The sequence below is a fragment of the Microcaecilia unicolor genome, chromosome 7 (genome assembly GCF_901765095.1).
Source record: "Microcaecilia unicolor chromosome 7, aMicUni1.1, whole genome shotgun sequence".
NCBI lineage: Eukaryota > Metazoa > Chordata > Amphibia > Gymnophiona > Siphonopidae > Microcaecilia > Microcaecilia unicolor.
The window spans coordinates 158,058,119-158,073,554 of NC_044037.1; the positions used below are offsets into that span (position 1 = coordinate 158,058,119).

The 15,436-nt window shown below is 43.4% G+C and overlaps 1 protein-coding gene across 1 annotated transcript in view; it reads right to left on the minus strand.

Moving 5' to 3' along the window:
• Nucleotides 1-15,436, minus strand: part of PIKFYVE (phosphoinositide kinase, FYVE-type zinc finger containing) — a 750,252-nt gene that overhangs the window by 180,229 nt on the left and 554,587 nt on the right. The window contains 2 exon segments of the mRNA XM_030210724.1: nt 13,141-13,189; nt 13,192-13,223. Of these exon segments, the coding sequence (XP_030066584.1) occupies nt 13,141-13,189; nt 13,192-13,223 (81 nt within the window).

Genomic DNA, 15,436 nt, shown 5'->3' on the forward strand with positions numbered 1-15,436 from the left:
TCCCCTCCATGTCTAGTAATTCTCCTTTGTCCCCTATCCTCCTCTCCCATGTTCCAGCAATTCACCACAGCCCCCACCTGCCCCCCTTTTCAGCCCTTGAGTTCCAACCTTAGCCCCCTTCTCAGCTGCTGTTTCATTTCCAAACCCAGCCCCTCCCACCTGCCCGCCCTCTTCTCCAGCGACAACCTCCCTTTTGTTCCCTCCACAATGCATTTAAATGTTTTACCTCAAAGTCAAAGTGACAGTGGCGTTAATGAGAGCACCATACATAGCACACATTATCAGTGAACGCTTAAAGATAAATTGCAGATTATAAGGTTATAGTATTGAAATAAATTGTACTTATTAGTTGCAGTTCAAACTCTGTCTATGTTGACAGGATTCACACTTCCAATGAAAGAAGCCATAGCCATCAGGTAACAAAAATCTTATGTGGTGTTACTGAGCTTTACTGGAAGTCTTGCAGGATAAAACATACCATATTTAGCTCCCATATTTTTTTTTTTAAATTGTGGACGATATGCTAATAATTTGTTTCCTAATTTTAGCTCTGTGTGTGCTGAGATCAGGCACAAAATGTATGGTATTGCCCTCATATTTAATCAGAGCATAAATGCCAGAACTTTGCATTTACCCAGCAGACAGAATTTGGACCAATTTCGAGACATTATCAGAGGATATCATCTCCCAAACGTTCAAAAGATATGCTAAATCTCACTGCAAGCTAGACATATGCACAAACAACCTTATGACATCCGCTCCCCAACAATTTATAACAGACATTACGAAACACTTGAATTATATGTTACAAAATGAACTCTTCCCGAAGGAGAAAGGAAACATCCTACTCACCCCCATACCCAAAGACGCAAAGAAAAGTGCCAATGAACTAACCAACTACAGACCAGTAGCATCCATCCCCTTAATAACTAAACTAACGGAAGGGTTAGTGACCAACAACGCACAAATTATCTAAATAAATTCTCAATACTCCACGACTCCCAGTCAGGATTCTGGTCTAACCACAGCACTGAAACAGTACTGGTTACCCTTATGACCAAATTCAAACAAACGATTGCAACTGGAAAGAACATACTACTTCTACAATTTGACATGTCAAGCGCTTTCGACATGGTCGATCATGGAATACTACTACATATCCTTGAGTACTTTGGAATTGGAGGTAACGTTCTCACATGGTTTAAGGGATTCCTAACCACACGATCATACCAAGTGACATCTAATTTGACTACCTCAGCCACATGGATACCTGAATGCAGAGTCCACAGGGATCCCCCCTTTCACCAACTCTATTCAACCTAATGATGACACCCTTAGCCACACTATTATCAAACCAAAACCTTAACCCATACATTTATGCTGACGACGTAACGATCTACATCCCATTTAAACATGATTTAAAAGAAATTTCCAATGAGATCAACCAAAGCCTCCAGACCATGCATTCATGGGCAGATGCATTTCGGCTGAAACTTAATGCAGAAAAGTACCCAATGCCTAATACTCCCCTCTCAACATAACAAGAACGAATTCAACACACCAAATCTGAACCTTCCAATCTCAGAAACCCTGAAAATTCTTGGAGTTACCACGATTGACACCTAACACTCGACAGCCACGCGAAAAACACAACCAAGAAAATGTTCCACTCAATGTGGAACACTAAAAAGAGGTAAGAGCCTTTCTCCCAAGGACTGTTTTCCGTACCTGGTACAATCAATGGTGCTCGGTCACCTAGATTACTGTAAACGCACACTACGCCGGCTGCAAAGACAAATAATTAAGAACCTTTAGACAGCCCAGAACACTGCAGAGGACTCATATTCGGTAAAACAAATATGAAAGTGCTACAACCCTTACGAGAAAAACTACACTGGCTCCCAATTAAAGAACGCATCACGTTCAAAATATGCTCCTTAGTCCACAAAATCATTCACGGAGATGCACCAGCCTACAATGTCAAACCTGATAGACTTACCACCCAGGAATGCCAAAAGATCATCCCGCACATTCCCAATCTGCACTACCCTAACTGCAAAGGTCCTAAAATACAAAACTAATGCACGCGTCAAACTTTACCTATTTGAGCACACAGCTATGGAACGCATTGCTACGCAACCTAAAACGATCTACGAATTAATGAACTTCCGCAAACTGCTGAAGACCCAACCTCTTTAACAAGGCATACCACAAAGATCAACCAATGTGAACACACACAATTCCTCCACATATATTCAAAACTGTCTCATAATATCTGCTTGTTATGCTATTATCTTGCTTTATCATAATCATATTGCTTGTTATACTATTATCTTGCTTTTTTCATTATCATATTGCCCAAGATTCCTCTGTAATACTAAATGTATATTTCTAACGTCTTCTATTTTTCAAGATGTATTGTAAGCCACATTGAGCCTGCAAAAGGTGGGAAAATGTGGGATACAAATGCAATAAATAAATAAATAAAAGGTTAGCTCGAGTTATCTGCAGCAGGTCCCACTTTATTCCTATGGGTCCTGCTGCAGATAACTTGAGCTAATCTTTAGTAAAAGATCCCTTCAGATTGGGACAGAAAAGGAGCGAAGCCTGGAGTTAGCAGTGGAGGAGAAGGAGGACAAGAGAGACTTGTCCAGTGAGCGGAGTTCACTGGGAGGAATGTAGGGAGAGATGAGAGCGGAGAGGTAATGGGGGGCTGCAGAGTGGATGCATTTAAAGGTCAGTACGAGAAGTTAAACTGAATGCGGAAGCGGACAGGGAGCCAGTGAAGTGACTTGAGGAGCGGCTAATGTGGGTATAACGATTCTGGCGGAAAACAGAGTCGTGCCGCAGATTTTGGACAGATTGGAGAGGAGAGAGATGGCTGAGCGGAAGACCAGTGAGAAGTAAATTGCAATAGTCCAAGCGAGAGGCGACAAGGGTGTGGATAAGGGTTCTGGCAGCGTATTCAGAAAGGAAGGGCAAATTTTGCTAATATTGTAGATAAAGAAGCGGCAGGTTTTGGCAATCTGTTGAATATGGGCAGAGAAGGAGAGAGAGGAATCAAAGAGACTCCAAGGTTACGAGCCGAGGAGACAGGGAGAATGTGAGAGCCATTAACAGAGATAGAAAAAGGGGGAAGAGGGGAGGTGGGTTTAGGGGGAAAAATGATAAGTTCCGTTTTGGTCAAATTGAGCTTTAGATGGCGTTGAGACATCCAAGCAGCAAGAGATAAGAGGGATTGTGTGCCTGATCAAAGTACACCTGTTATATGGGAGAAAATTGCTTTTCCTGTCATCGAGCAGGATTAAGACAGGCGCAAAAGTGGAGGATTCCCAAGTTTAGGGCTGCTCATACTGGGTTTTTGCTTTGTTTATTTATAATTTTGAGAACAGTCTGAACTGACAGAATGAGAGAGTTGCTAGCTCAAAAGGGCAAATTGGCCAGAACAGGTTATCCAAAGGCACTATCCCGTTCTGAAGCTTGGTCCAGTCGAAATACGAAGAAAAGGTATGGAATGAGGACTGTGTCTCTGCTTCTGCAGAGGGTAACAAGCAATGCAGACTTCAGCAGGGCAATTGTGGCTGGAGTAGCTCTAATCTGATGAGACTTCACTCTGGAGATGAGACAAATATCTGCTTGTTGATAATAGAATTAGATGCAGGAAGCAATCCAGTTTTGCTAGAGCTCTTTTTGTGACTGGTACGCCAGTACTATTGGCATAGGCGCCGACTCCGTGGGTGCTGTGGATGCTCGGGCACCCCCAATATTTTGAAACCTGCCCTCCTTGCTTTCCTGCAGCTCAGCCAGCGCTTAAAACTGATTTTACCTGACTGAACAGCAGTGAAAGCAAGCACAAACAGCACAGCAGGCTGCCTCGTCAGTCTTCTCTCCTTCCCTCTCTCAGCGTCCCGCCCTCATTTCCTGTTTAGACAAGGGCGGAACGCTGAGAGAGGGAAGGAGAGAAGAATGACGAGGCAGCCTGCTGTGCTCTGCTCTGCTTTCACTGCCGTTCAGTCAGGTAAATCAAAGCAATAGATTTTAAACTAACAGGAGGTAGAAAAAAAGTTTAATTTGTGTCATCCTCTTATTTTCATGAAAAAATGTGTCTTTGAAAGTGAGACTAAGTGTCCTAAGGGCTGTCTCCTTGTTTGAGTTTTACATTAAACTCAGATTTGAATATTATTTATCTTAATATTTATAATAAATTTCTCCTGCCTTGTCTTCATTACATATTGCTGTACTTTCCTTTGAACTCCTGCCTACACCCCTCAAACAGACTGCAAGCACTGAGTCTTTCCCGATTAAATAGTGCTCTGTGTTTTTATTTTATTTTTATTTTTTTATTAAGAAGTCTTTATTATGCATTTTCAAAAATACAGATTTGCTTTGATACAATACAAATGATGCACTGTCCACAAATCTTACAGAAACATAGGCAAAACCAGTACACTTTTCGTATACAACTGTAACATTCAAATCCAAACCTCAGTAGACTTCAGAAATTTTCTTAAACTTTTCAATATTTGCTAATTATCCCACCTGCATCCTACCCGCCCCCCCCCCCATTCCCCCTTTCCCCCTTCCCTCCCTCCCATTTAATTTAGCGATGTAACTGTACAGGCTGTTATCAATTATAACATCACACTACAGAGTTTGCATAGTGATCAGAAAAATGTTTCCATATCGATTGCCATTTATTCATCTGCGTTTTCTTACAGCTATCAACCTCTCCATCTCACACACATAGCTCAATTTGTTATGCCATTTTTTGATTGGCGGGACCCCTGTCTGTTTCCAGTGGGAAGCTATGTGACTCTAGCAGCCCCCAGAGCCTGTTGCACCAAGATTTGTTGGGGCTTCTTGAGGCCTGGAGGTTTTACTGAGAAGAGAAAGAGCTCAGGAGTCCACGGAATTGAACATCCCACCCACTGCTGTAACCGAGCATGAACTGACTTCCAAAATGCCCGAACTTTTACACATCTCCACCACACATGACCCATATTCCCTCTTTGTCCCGCATCCCCTCCAGCACAGCCCGGAAGAATCCGGAAATATGCGCTGAAGGCGATCCGGGGTGAGGTACCATCTGTATAATACTTTCATTGCATTTTCTTTAAATGGGACATGGCTATACACTCCGGCCACCTGTCTCTCTATTCTCTCCCACTCAGTCTCCCCCAGGGCCATTCCAGTCTCTTTCTCCCAACTCTTCCTATGTAGAGTATAGCTTGATACTTGTGCAGCAATACTGTGATATAATCGACTGATCAATCCCCGTGAGAAGGCAAATTTCTCACATATGTCTTCTAGGCACAGCCGTTCCCTTTTTATGACCTTACGTACAGCCTCGGTTTTAAGGAAATGGGCTAATTGACAATAGGCAAATTCATCCCCATCCTCTATGGAGTACTTGATCTTCAGGGTCTCAACAGGATCAGAGAATCCTCCTCAACATCTGACCCCCAATTGCTCAGGCCCTCCAAATGCCACCGCTGAAAAGCCCCCGTTTCGTTCCCAGGTAAAAACATGGGATTAAATGCTATAGGGGCCATACGTGTTAGTATACAACGCCCTTTTGGAACATGCTATCCCAATAGTGAAGAGTGACACATAGGGACGGACACATACCCTCCCTCAGCACTCTGAAAGGCTTAGGAAGCCACATAAGTGATCCCAAGGGCCTCGTCCCCAAGGAATGTTGTTCAATATGCACCCATTGTATCAGGGTAATTCTGATGCCATTCAATCGCAGCTTTCCCCTGAGCGGCCCTGTAATACCATAGAAGATTTGGGACACCCAATCCTCCCTTTCTCCTAACCTGGTAGAGCAACTGGCGCGCTAAACGCGGACGTTTACCCGCCCAGACGAATCGCATAATAGAGTCTTGCATGGATGCAAGGAGTCGCCTGGGCAGCATTACAGGTAGCGCTTGAAATAGATATAACAGACGGGGTAACACGTTCATCTTAACAATGGCTATCCTTCCGAACCACGAAACCTCCTGATCTCCCCAACGCTCTAAGTCTAGCTTGATGGTGCGGGTCAGCCCTTTATAGTTGGCCTCGGTTAGTTCAGATAGGTTGGAAGTAATATGTACTCCCAGGTATTTAATGTGTTTTGTAGCCCACCGGAACTGATGTTGTGCCTTCAAGGTCTCTACTATGTCCTCTGGAAGTGAAACATTCAAAGCCTCCGACTTTGTCATATTGACTTTGAAACCAGAAACTGCTGAATATTCCTCTATAAGACACAAAAGGTTAGAGAAAGTGGGCACAGGACGAGTGACATATAATAAAATATCATCCGCGAAAAGAGCTGCCTATGTGTTCTATCCGCTACACGGGCCCCATATACTCCCGGATCTGACCTTAGTTTGGAAGCAAACGGCTCCATAACCATTGCAAATAAAAGGGGTGACAACGGGCATCCCTGCCTAGTTCCCCTTTGGAGTCCAAACAGATCTGAATTACTCCCATTGATCCGAACACCACGCTTGAGGAGAATCATATAGTGCCTGGATCCATTTCCTAATTGGGCTCCAAACCCCATGGCCTCCAGAACTTTATACATGAAGGGCCAATGGACCCTATCGAAAGCTTTTTTCTGCGTCCAAGCTAAGTAGACACAGAGGCCGTTAGTATTTTTTGCTAGATATATAAGGTCCAGGGTACGCCTGATGTTATCTGTGGCTTTACGGTGCGACACAAAACCCAACCTGGTCGGGATGTATGAGTGTCGGCATCAGTGGCGCCAGTCTGTTTGTCAGCACTTTAGCCAGTATTTTAACATCTGAGTTCAAGATTGAATAGGTCTATAAGAACCACAGTCAACCGGATCTTTATCTGGCTTAGGCAATACCGCAATCCATGCCTCCATCATTGAGGTGGGCAACTTCCCCCCCCTTCCCACCTGATTGAACAGGTCCGCGAGAAGTGGGGCCAGTTTCTATTGCAAATTTCTTATAGAATTCATTCGGGAGCCCATCCAATCCGGGCGACTTACAGGAGGGCAGGCCGCGCATTGCCTCCTGTACCTCAAGTGGAGTAATGGGTTTATCTAACAATTCTCGGTGCTGGAGTGTAAGGCTTGAAATCTCACTATCAGCCAGGTATGTATCGATAGATTCCGAGGGGGGGTGCGATCTCTTGTGTATAGAGGTTTGATAAAATTCCCTAAAGCGTTTACGAATAAGGTCTGATTTATATATTGTGGAACCTGTGCCATCACGTATCTGCTTTACTGTACGATCAACTTTTGCCTCTTTAATTTAATAGCCAGGAGCCGGCCAGCCTGTTGGCAAATTCGTATACTCCAGCCCTTAACCTCTCTCGGCCCATGTTAAGCTGTTCTGTATAGATGGAGTCCAGCTTCATCCGTTCTCCACGCAGTTGGGTCAATATGTGAGGTGATTTATTAGCTTTGTGTTGGCCCTCCAGCACCTGTATCCGGTCCATACATCTCGCTATTTGGAGTTTACGTGCCCGCGAGCGTGTGCTTGCTAGTTTTAAAAAATAACCCCTTGAGACCGCCTTCATTGCATCCCACACAATAGCTAAGGATGGGCCTGAATTAAGATTGAACTCTAAGTATTCCTTCAACAACTTTCTATAGCCGTCTTCCACCTCCTGTTCTAGCAACAAGCTTGTGTTCAGTGTCCATCTCCTATCCTTTATTTCCAATTTTATATTCGGCAAGGTGACCCATACAGGTGCATGGTCGGAGATCGTTATGTTGCCTATTCTAGCTGTTGGACCTTGCTCTACCAGTGAGACATCTACAAATATATGGTCAATACGAGAATAAGAATTGTGCACTGGGGAGTGATATGTATAATCTCTGTCCGCCACATGTGTCAATCTCCATAGATCTAGTGTACCTAGGGAATGTGCCAATGACTCCAGAGCTAGAGCCTCTCTTCTCCCTTCCGTATTGATAGGTCCCGTTCTATCCAAATCTGGGTTAAGGACTGCATTAAAATCACCCCCCATTATTAAAGGGCCCTGCATAAATAAGGCTAGCAAATTCTTCACCCTAGTAAAGAACTCTGCCTGCCCACTGTTGGGGGCATATACAGACGCTATCGTTAAGTCAACCTGGTCTATTTGGACGTGTAAGAATATAAACCGCCCTCCCGGGTCTTTCTTTATTCGTAGCACCTTTACCGCTACTGCTGAGTGAAACATTACAGCCACCCCTCTTTTCTTGGAGGCCTCAGATGAAGCACAATAGACCCCAGGGTATCCCGAGCAGGAGAGAAGTTTTTCATGTTTGCTTCGGAGGTGTGTCTCCTGCAGGAGAACCACATGTGGCTTCAACTGTTGTAGCTCTTTATAGAGCTTCTGCCTCTTTTGGGGCATATTCAAACCTTTAACATTATAGGATAATATTTTTAATTCAGCACACATTATTCAAGATGTAAATAGTGTGCAACTTTGATATTGACAGCAGCTTTACATTCCAATTTGCATCACAATATAAGCGTAAGAACATTTCAGTCACCCAGCATTTAGTACAGTCTATACATAAGTTCCTTTCAGTCACCCCGTCCCCCCCTTCTATGACCTTACCCCAAGATCCCTTTCGTAATCGCATCCCTCCCTCCTCCCATTGTTCTCCCCCCTTCCCTACCCTCCCTTCTAGTTCCCAACCCTTGAAAGCCCTCCTAGTTCCCCCACTCCCACCAGGTCTACCTAATTCCATCCCCCCACCAGACAGTGCCTTAGGCACCGAATGGGTTATCAGAGAAAGAACCTCTCCGACCAGGTAGGCCACCCTTCCCCCTCCCTCACAAAACACAGCTCCCCTCTCTTTAGATCTATAGCTCATGATGCTATTCATCTGTGGCACACCCACCCCTTATAGGAGCATATACCACTTGAAAACTTTCCCACTTCCAGACAGTTTGATAAATCCCATTATGCTGACATCAATACTTATAACAGAGTTTACCAGTGTACAAACCAATTCAGTTCCTTTATTTCTGAGTCTTCTGACCCACACGCTTCCACTTCTGCAAGCGAGCTTTCGTGGAAGGCGCTATCTCTGTTGCAGCGCAGATGTCGGGGTCAGGCCTGCATCGTGTAAGATCTGCCATGCTTCAGAGACCCGGCGAAGCCGGAGCTGTTTGCCTTTTAATTCAAACATACAGCAAAAGGGAAGCTCCAGCGATATGCAATTTTTTCCTTATTTAGGATCTCCAGGACTGGTTTCATTGCCCTCCTTTGAGCCAGCGTGTACAATGAAAGGTCTTGAAACACTGTAATCCGCGCTTCTTTTATATTCTAGCGTGGTCAGCTGGCGAGCCCGCTGCCAGACCCGTTCCTTAAATGTGAAGGATGTAAAGCGCACAATTATATCTCTAGGCCTGTTTGCCATTGTTTTACCCAGTGCCCTGTGTGCACGATCTATCTCCAACTCTCCAGGGGTGTAACTCTCTCCCATGATGTGTTCGCAGAGAGTTCGCACGACAGTTGGAATATCTTCGCCGCCGCCATTTTCAGGTACTCCCCGAAATCTCAAATTGTGTCTGCGCCCTCTATTTTCTAAATCATCCAGCTTATATTGTAGCTCCTCAGCCTGGTCAGCCAGTTGACCGATGCGTGCGTCCATGCCCGCGTTAGCCTCTGCTTGTTCGTCGGCTCTCTCTTCTAATGTCACCACGCGGCCTCCCAGCTCCCGTAGATCCATGCTGATGGAGTCCACGTGTTCCAGAATTCCACCCTGGATGCCTTAATTTCTTCGCGTATTGCTTCAAGGCATTTCGCAAGATCTTTAGGGTAACTTTTCTTTTTAAGCGCCGAACTTCGCCGATCCACGTGGGAAGACGCAGTGTCAGAGTCTGATGAGTGCCGCTGCTCCGGGGAAGCATGGCGCGACAGGCCTTTCGCCGTCTGCCTTGTCAAGTGGCGTTCTCCCTCCCGCGTCTGCGAGGGTCGTAATTTTGCTCATTATGTGGAGCAGGCTATTCCAACCTTGTCCACCCGATTTGGCACTGGATTTGTAATGGGGGCACCACAGAAAATAGCTCTATTCAGCGGGGAAGTGCAGGAGCAAGAGTTTTAGGCAGCCATCTAATCTCGTGACGTCACTTCCTCTTCTCTGTTTTATTTTTGACTGCTGTTACAAATGTTTAAAAAGGTCAAATGTCGTTTGAACCTTAAACTGCTGTGACATATAACTGATAAGAAACCAAAAGGAGATTGTGCAATGGCAAGAAAAACATTTTTTGTTCTCTGTTTTAAAATTTTAATTGAAATGCTAAAGAAGAGTTTATGGTTCTTGTAGCCAGAGAATGTAGAAAAATCACTTTGCATTTTGAAAAGAAGTAGACTGTTCAGAAGTTTAGGCAGACATTAGCAAGGATCTGGGCAGGGTTAGTGTCTTTGTGCTGCACTTTTAATAGGAGTGGTATGTTAAGCCTTATTCGTTTACTATTGGAACCAGCTGCTACTGAGCTTTGTGTAGTAGACTATACATTGTATTCTGAGCATAATTTGAAGAATGGTGGTTGCACCAGGGAACTATCCATAAATAGTAAAATATGCACAGTGTTTCCTTTGAAATACAATCTCAAAATGAGAATAGGATGAAATGTAGAATAAAAAGCCCTGAATTTATTGTTCCTCAAAGAGCTTCAGTGCTGCTTTATGTCTTGGAACATGGTATGTGGAGAAAGTGTCCTGCAAAATCAGACAGGGTTCTGTATAAATGTGTGGTATGGTTACTCTTCACCTGTGCCACACTGCAGTGAACACAGAATGATGGATGTATCTGGTTCTAGATTGTAAGCGCTTTGAGCAGGGACTGTCTTTTTGTGTATGGTGTATAGCGCTGCGTATGCCTTGTAGCGCTATAGAAATGATTAGTAGTAGTATGGATGGGAGGGGCAGGGGAGAGAGGAGAATTACTGGATATGGATGGGGGGAGAGGGCAGGGGAGAGAGGAGAAAAAACTACACATGGATGGAGAAAATAGATGTTGGATGGAAAGAGGGAAGAGAGGGGGCAGATGCTGGATGGAAAGGGGGAAGAGAGGGGGCAGATGGTGGACGGAAAGGGAGGAGAGAGGGGGTAGATGCTAGATGGAAAGGGGGGAGAGAGGGGGGTAGACGCTGGATGGAAAGGGGGGATGTTAAAGATCGAGGAAAGAAGAAACAGAGACTGGGACCAACACAATTAAAAACAGTAAACGGCCAGACCACAAAGGTAGGAAAAAATGAATTTTATTTTTAGTTTAGGATAAAGTAGTGTGGTAGCTGTGTTAATAAATACAGAAAATGGCAGTAAGGTGATATCTTTACTGGACTAATTTAATACATTTTTGACTAATGTTTTGGAGACCAAACCCTCCTTTCTTATGTCAGAACAGAATACCATAACAGCAGTAATTACTATCACTGACCTGAGGAAAGAGGTTTTTGACCTTGTGAAAGCTACTTGAAAATGTATGTCCACTAAAATGATATATATTTTCCATTTTTTGTTTTATTTGTATTGTTAACCTATAGTATAGTGATTGAACAATATGTCAGTTTTTGAAATTTGCAATCTCTTTATATTTTGCACAGTACAGGGGGACTGAGGGGTGGACTGTTCAGGAAGAAGTCCTTGTGCAGGTTGCAGCCAGCCTATAAGTGGTGCTGCTACTGCCCAGGTGAAGACTGCAGTAGACAGAATTTTAAGATGGGTGGGGGGGGGGGGGGGGGGAGACGCACGCCTGTAAAAAAGAAAAAAAAATTTTCAGCACCCCCAATCCTTTTTGAAAAGTTGGCTCCTATGACTATTGGGATCAAAGGAGAGTAAAAACTGAGCAGACTTTCTGATCAGCTCAGTATTTTTTTAAAGGTAGTGTGCAACTGTGTGCTTACAGCCAAGAATATGAAGGGCCTTCTGACATGAGTTTTTATGTAGTTTGGAAACAAGGGTAGATGTGGAAAAGGCATAACCACCCACAGCAAGAGGACCTTGAGAAAGTTGACACAATTTGAAGGACATCACGATAACAGAAGGAGGAAAACATCTGATATAAGACATTCTTATTTGAGGTTTTTTTTTTTTAAACATTCAGTGGAAAATGAATGTACACAGAAAAAAGAGGCCATCTGGGTCCTGAAAACTAATAGGGGTGTCCTTTCAAGAATTAGTGAAGTTCAAACCAAAGGAACAGCAGAAGGAGATATCTAAGTGGTGCCCTGAGAAGGAGTTGGAGGAATCTGAAAAAAACAACAACACACTATGCCTTCTTGAGGACTGCGTTGATGCAGACAATATGGGTGATTAATGATGGTGTACTGATGCTTCTTGGGCTTGGAGTGTATGCTGCATGACTTTTTGTGGTTGTGGTGATGGGGTCATTGGGGAGGAGTGAGAGTAGGTAAATGTAGAGAACAGCAATATGATGCAAAAGTAGAATAGTAGTAGTGATGGCCGAAGCCTGGGGGAAAGGTGGTCACAACCTCAACTAAGGTGATCTGATGGGAAGGTGAAGGTTTAGCCATGCAGATGGGATAGAGGAGGGGGGACAGGGTAGGTGGAAAAATGAAATGATTTGGTGGCCTATTCACTCAATTTCAGCAGCTTGACAACACTATCCTTATAACAATTCTATTTATTTAGTTATTCTAAATTCTTAGTACTTACTTTGAATATCAGCTGGATTTATTGTACTTGACCACCCCTGGAGTGTACACACAGTTTAAGAGTCCCAACTCTAAGCATTCTGGGATTTGTAGTTTGTCTCTGATCTGAGAAGCAGAACTACAATTTCAAAATATTTAGAAGGAAAAGGAAGATTAGCTCAAAATGCTCTTGACAGCTTGGAAATAGTTGCAAAGTCTGGAAATATTAAGCTGTGCACAAGTCCTAAAGTAGAGAATCTGATTAAGCTGTTCTGGAGGTTAGACACTACAAGTATGTGTGCTTCCCACAGTTTAGCACCAGATCAGGTCGCCAAGCATTTGCTATGAGGATCACTAGCACACATTTCTCCCTTTTTAAACTAACTTTTGAGGACAAATACTGAATTTCTGTAACCCAATGCTTGATTTAATGCATTTCTCTCTGAAACACACATTACCATGAGACAAAAAGGATTAGAAAGCTCTCTTATCACTAATTACTACATGCCAGAATTCCAGTCACCTGTTTTGCGGAGGTCCTTCTTCTGTACTGCTCTTCAGAGAGGCTTTGACAACTCATCTAAAGCATTTCTGTATTCTTTGCAACTGAAAGCAGACACAGGGAGAGCTGCATATTATATCAGCATTTAATTAGTGATTCATTTGCAAATATGGTGAAAAAGTGAAGCTAACATTTCTTTCAATCACAGTAGTTGGATCACGGTCTTCTGACTGAAACACTACAGTGACTTTGAATCAAGCCCTGGCTTTTTAAAACTACTAAAAGCAAGACTATGACCCTGAACAGCTTAAGATAGGGCTTTAAATAACCCAACTAAGAACTGAGCTCATAAGTAGTGTGTGTGAGTTGATCCTTGAATTTTGTTCTGTTCTATGTGCCAGACAAGGCTGGAGATGCTGTGCAGGCAGTAGTGACACTCCCTGAAAGCGACGAACTCCTTGCTACTGCTCACCTAGATTCCTGATGGCTCCCAGAACCAGCCCCCAATAACATGCAAATGCCTATGCACAAATTTACATCTGATCTGAAAAAGGTGTAAATGTGTGTGTGTACATTGCAACTGTGCTTCTACTTTGCCCAAAACAATTTTCCCCAGAATATCTATGCATAGATCATATAAAGGTAGTTGCATACTTCCTTGTACCCCACTTTTTACATGGGGGTGTGGTTACGAAGTTTCATAGAGTCCTTTTCTGAAGGACGTAAGTCCAGAAAGCTTTATAAAAATCAGGCTATATGGGGAAGTCCAAAAGGCACCTATTTTATATAGGCAACATAGGCATCTATGTGCGTTATAAAGTACAAACCTAGACTAGCTCCTATAATATGCAAATACTGACATACATTTGCTCCTGCTCCAACGCTGGCATAAATGTGGGAGCGCACATTCTATGAATGGACTCGCTGTCCCTGCTCCGCCCAACTATGCCCCTGAAAATGTCTACATGTGGTGCATGTGTAAGTTGCCATCTTGCTGTGTTTACTTGTATGCATGTGTGTAATTTTATAAAAGGCATTTTCCACTGTACAAGAGAAATTAGATTTATCTGCTAACTTTCTTTCCTTTAATCAAACCAGGACCAGTCCTGATCATGTGGGGTTATGTCACTGGCCAGCAGACGAAGACAGAGAACAAAAGCTTTGAGGTTGCCCTATAAGTATTTTGACTGACCAAGCAAGTAATGTGAACATTATTCCTTAGAGTTGTCCTGCTTGAACATTATCTTTAACCAATTTATAACAAAGACAAACTCCAATGAAGCAAAAGAACCCAGTAAACATTAAACATGAGAAGAAACTTAGGGGGAGTGGCCAAGATGACCACGAGTGTAGGCGTTATGTTCCTGAGCTTGAATTACTTTGTTCTTACTATGCCAATACAAAAAGAAAGGGGACCGTCAAGGGCTTACCTTCACTGGCTCGGATATAATCCCAGTTTAGCAATCGATCGACCGCTATGCAGTTTGGAACCTACAAGAAGCACATGACACATGGCATTGATGCTGGAGGAAGGAGCCTCTAGCACATTTGGGAAAGACATGACGTCGACTCCACCAGAATTCAGCCCTCCACCCTGTCCTGCTGAGGAAGTGGGCAAGGCATGCAAGCTCTGAAGAGGGCTGATGACACTGTGCAAGTGCTAGCAGTGAAGGGAGCAAGCCCAAGAGATGGTGGATGAAGTTCGAGAACGCTGAGGGAAAAGATTTCTCCTATCCCTCTAAGTTGTTATCTCTGAGGGGTACTTTGGAAAGCCACTTAAGAAGCTGGATGCTTCAACCCAGGAAACGAAAAACTTTAGTGAGTAAAGATGAATTCTCTCTCACATAATTATGAAAACGTATATAAACAAGATTCCACAGAGACTACTCAGCAGTTTCAGACTGAGATTAGTCGGTCAAGGAAACTATAGCTGAATTTGTGAAAGATAACATTAAGTTGTAGAATGGAACTGATAGAAAAACTGAATAGAAAGCTGAATCTCAGACTTTTCCCTAAGGCCGAAAGGAGTGACCCCATTGGAACTGTTTAAGAAATATCTGCAGAGAACTTGACATTTTCCCTGACAATATCCTCCCCATGAGTAATACTTATTATTTGCCTATTACGAACTTAGGGGGTACCTCCAGAAGGCCAACTGTAAATCTAGAAGGAGAGAATGTTCTTCAGAATCTGTCAGCAATTAAGAAGATTATCAGAAGTTTCTACAAGAGCCACTTTGTTGGTCTAGTTTGTTTGAACACGATCTTAATGCAGTAATGAACTTTTTTTTTTAATAAAAATTAACAACTTTTACTCT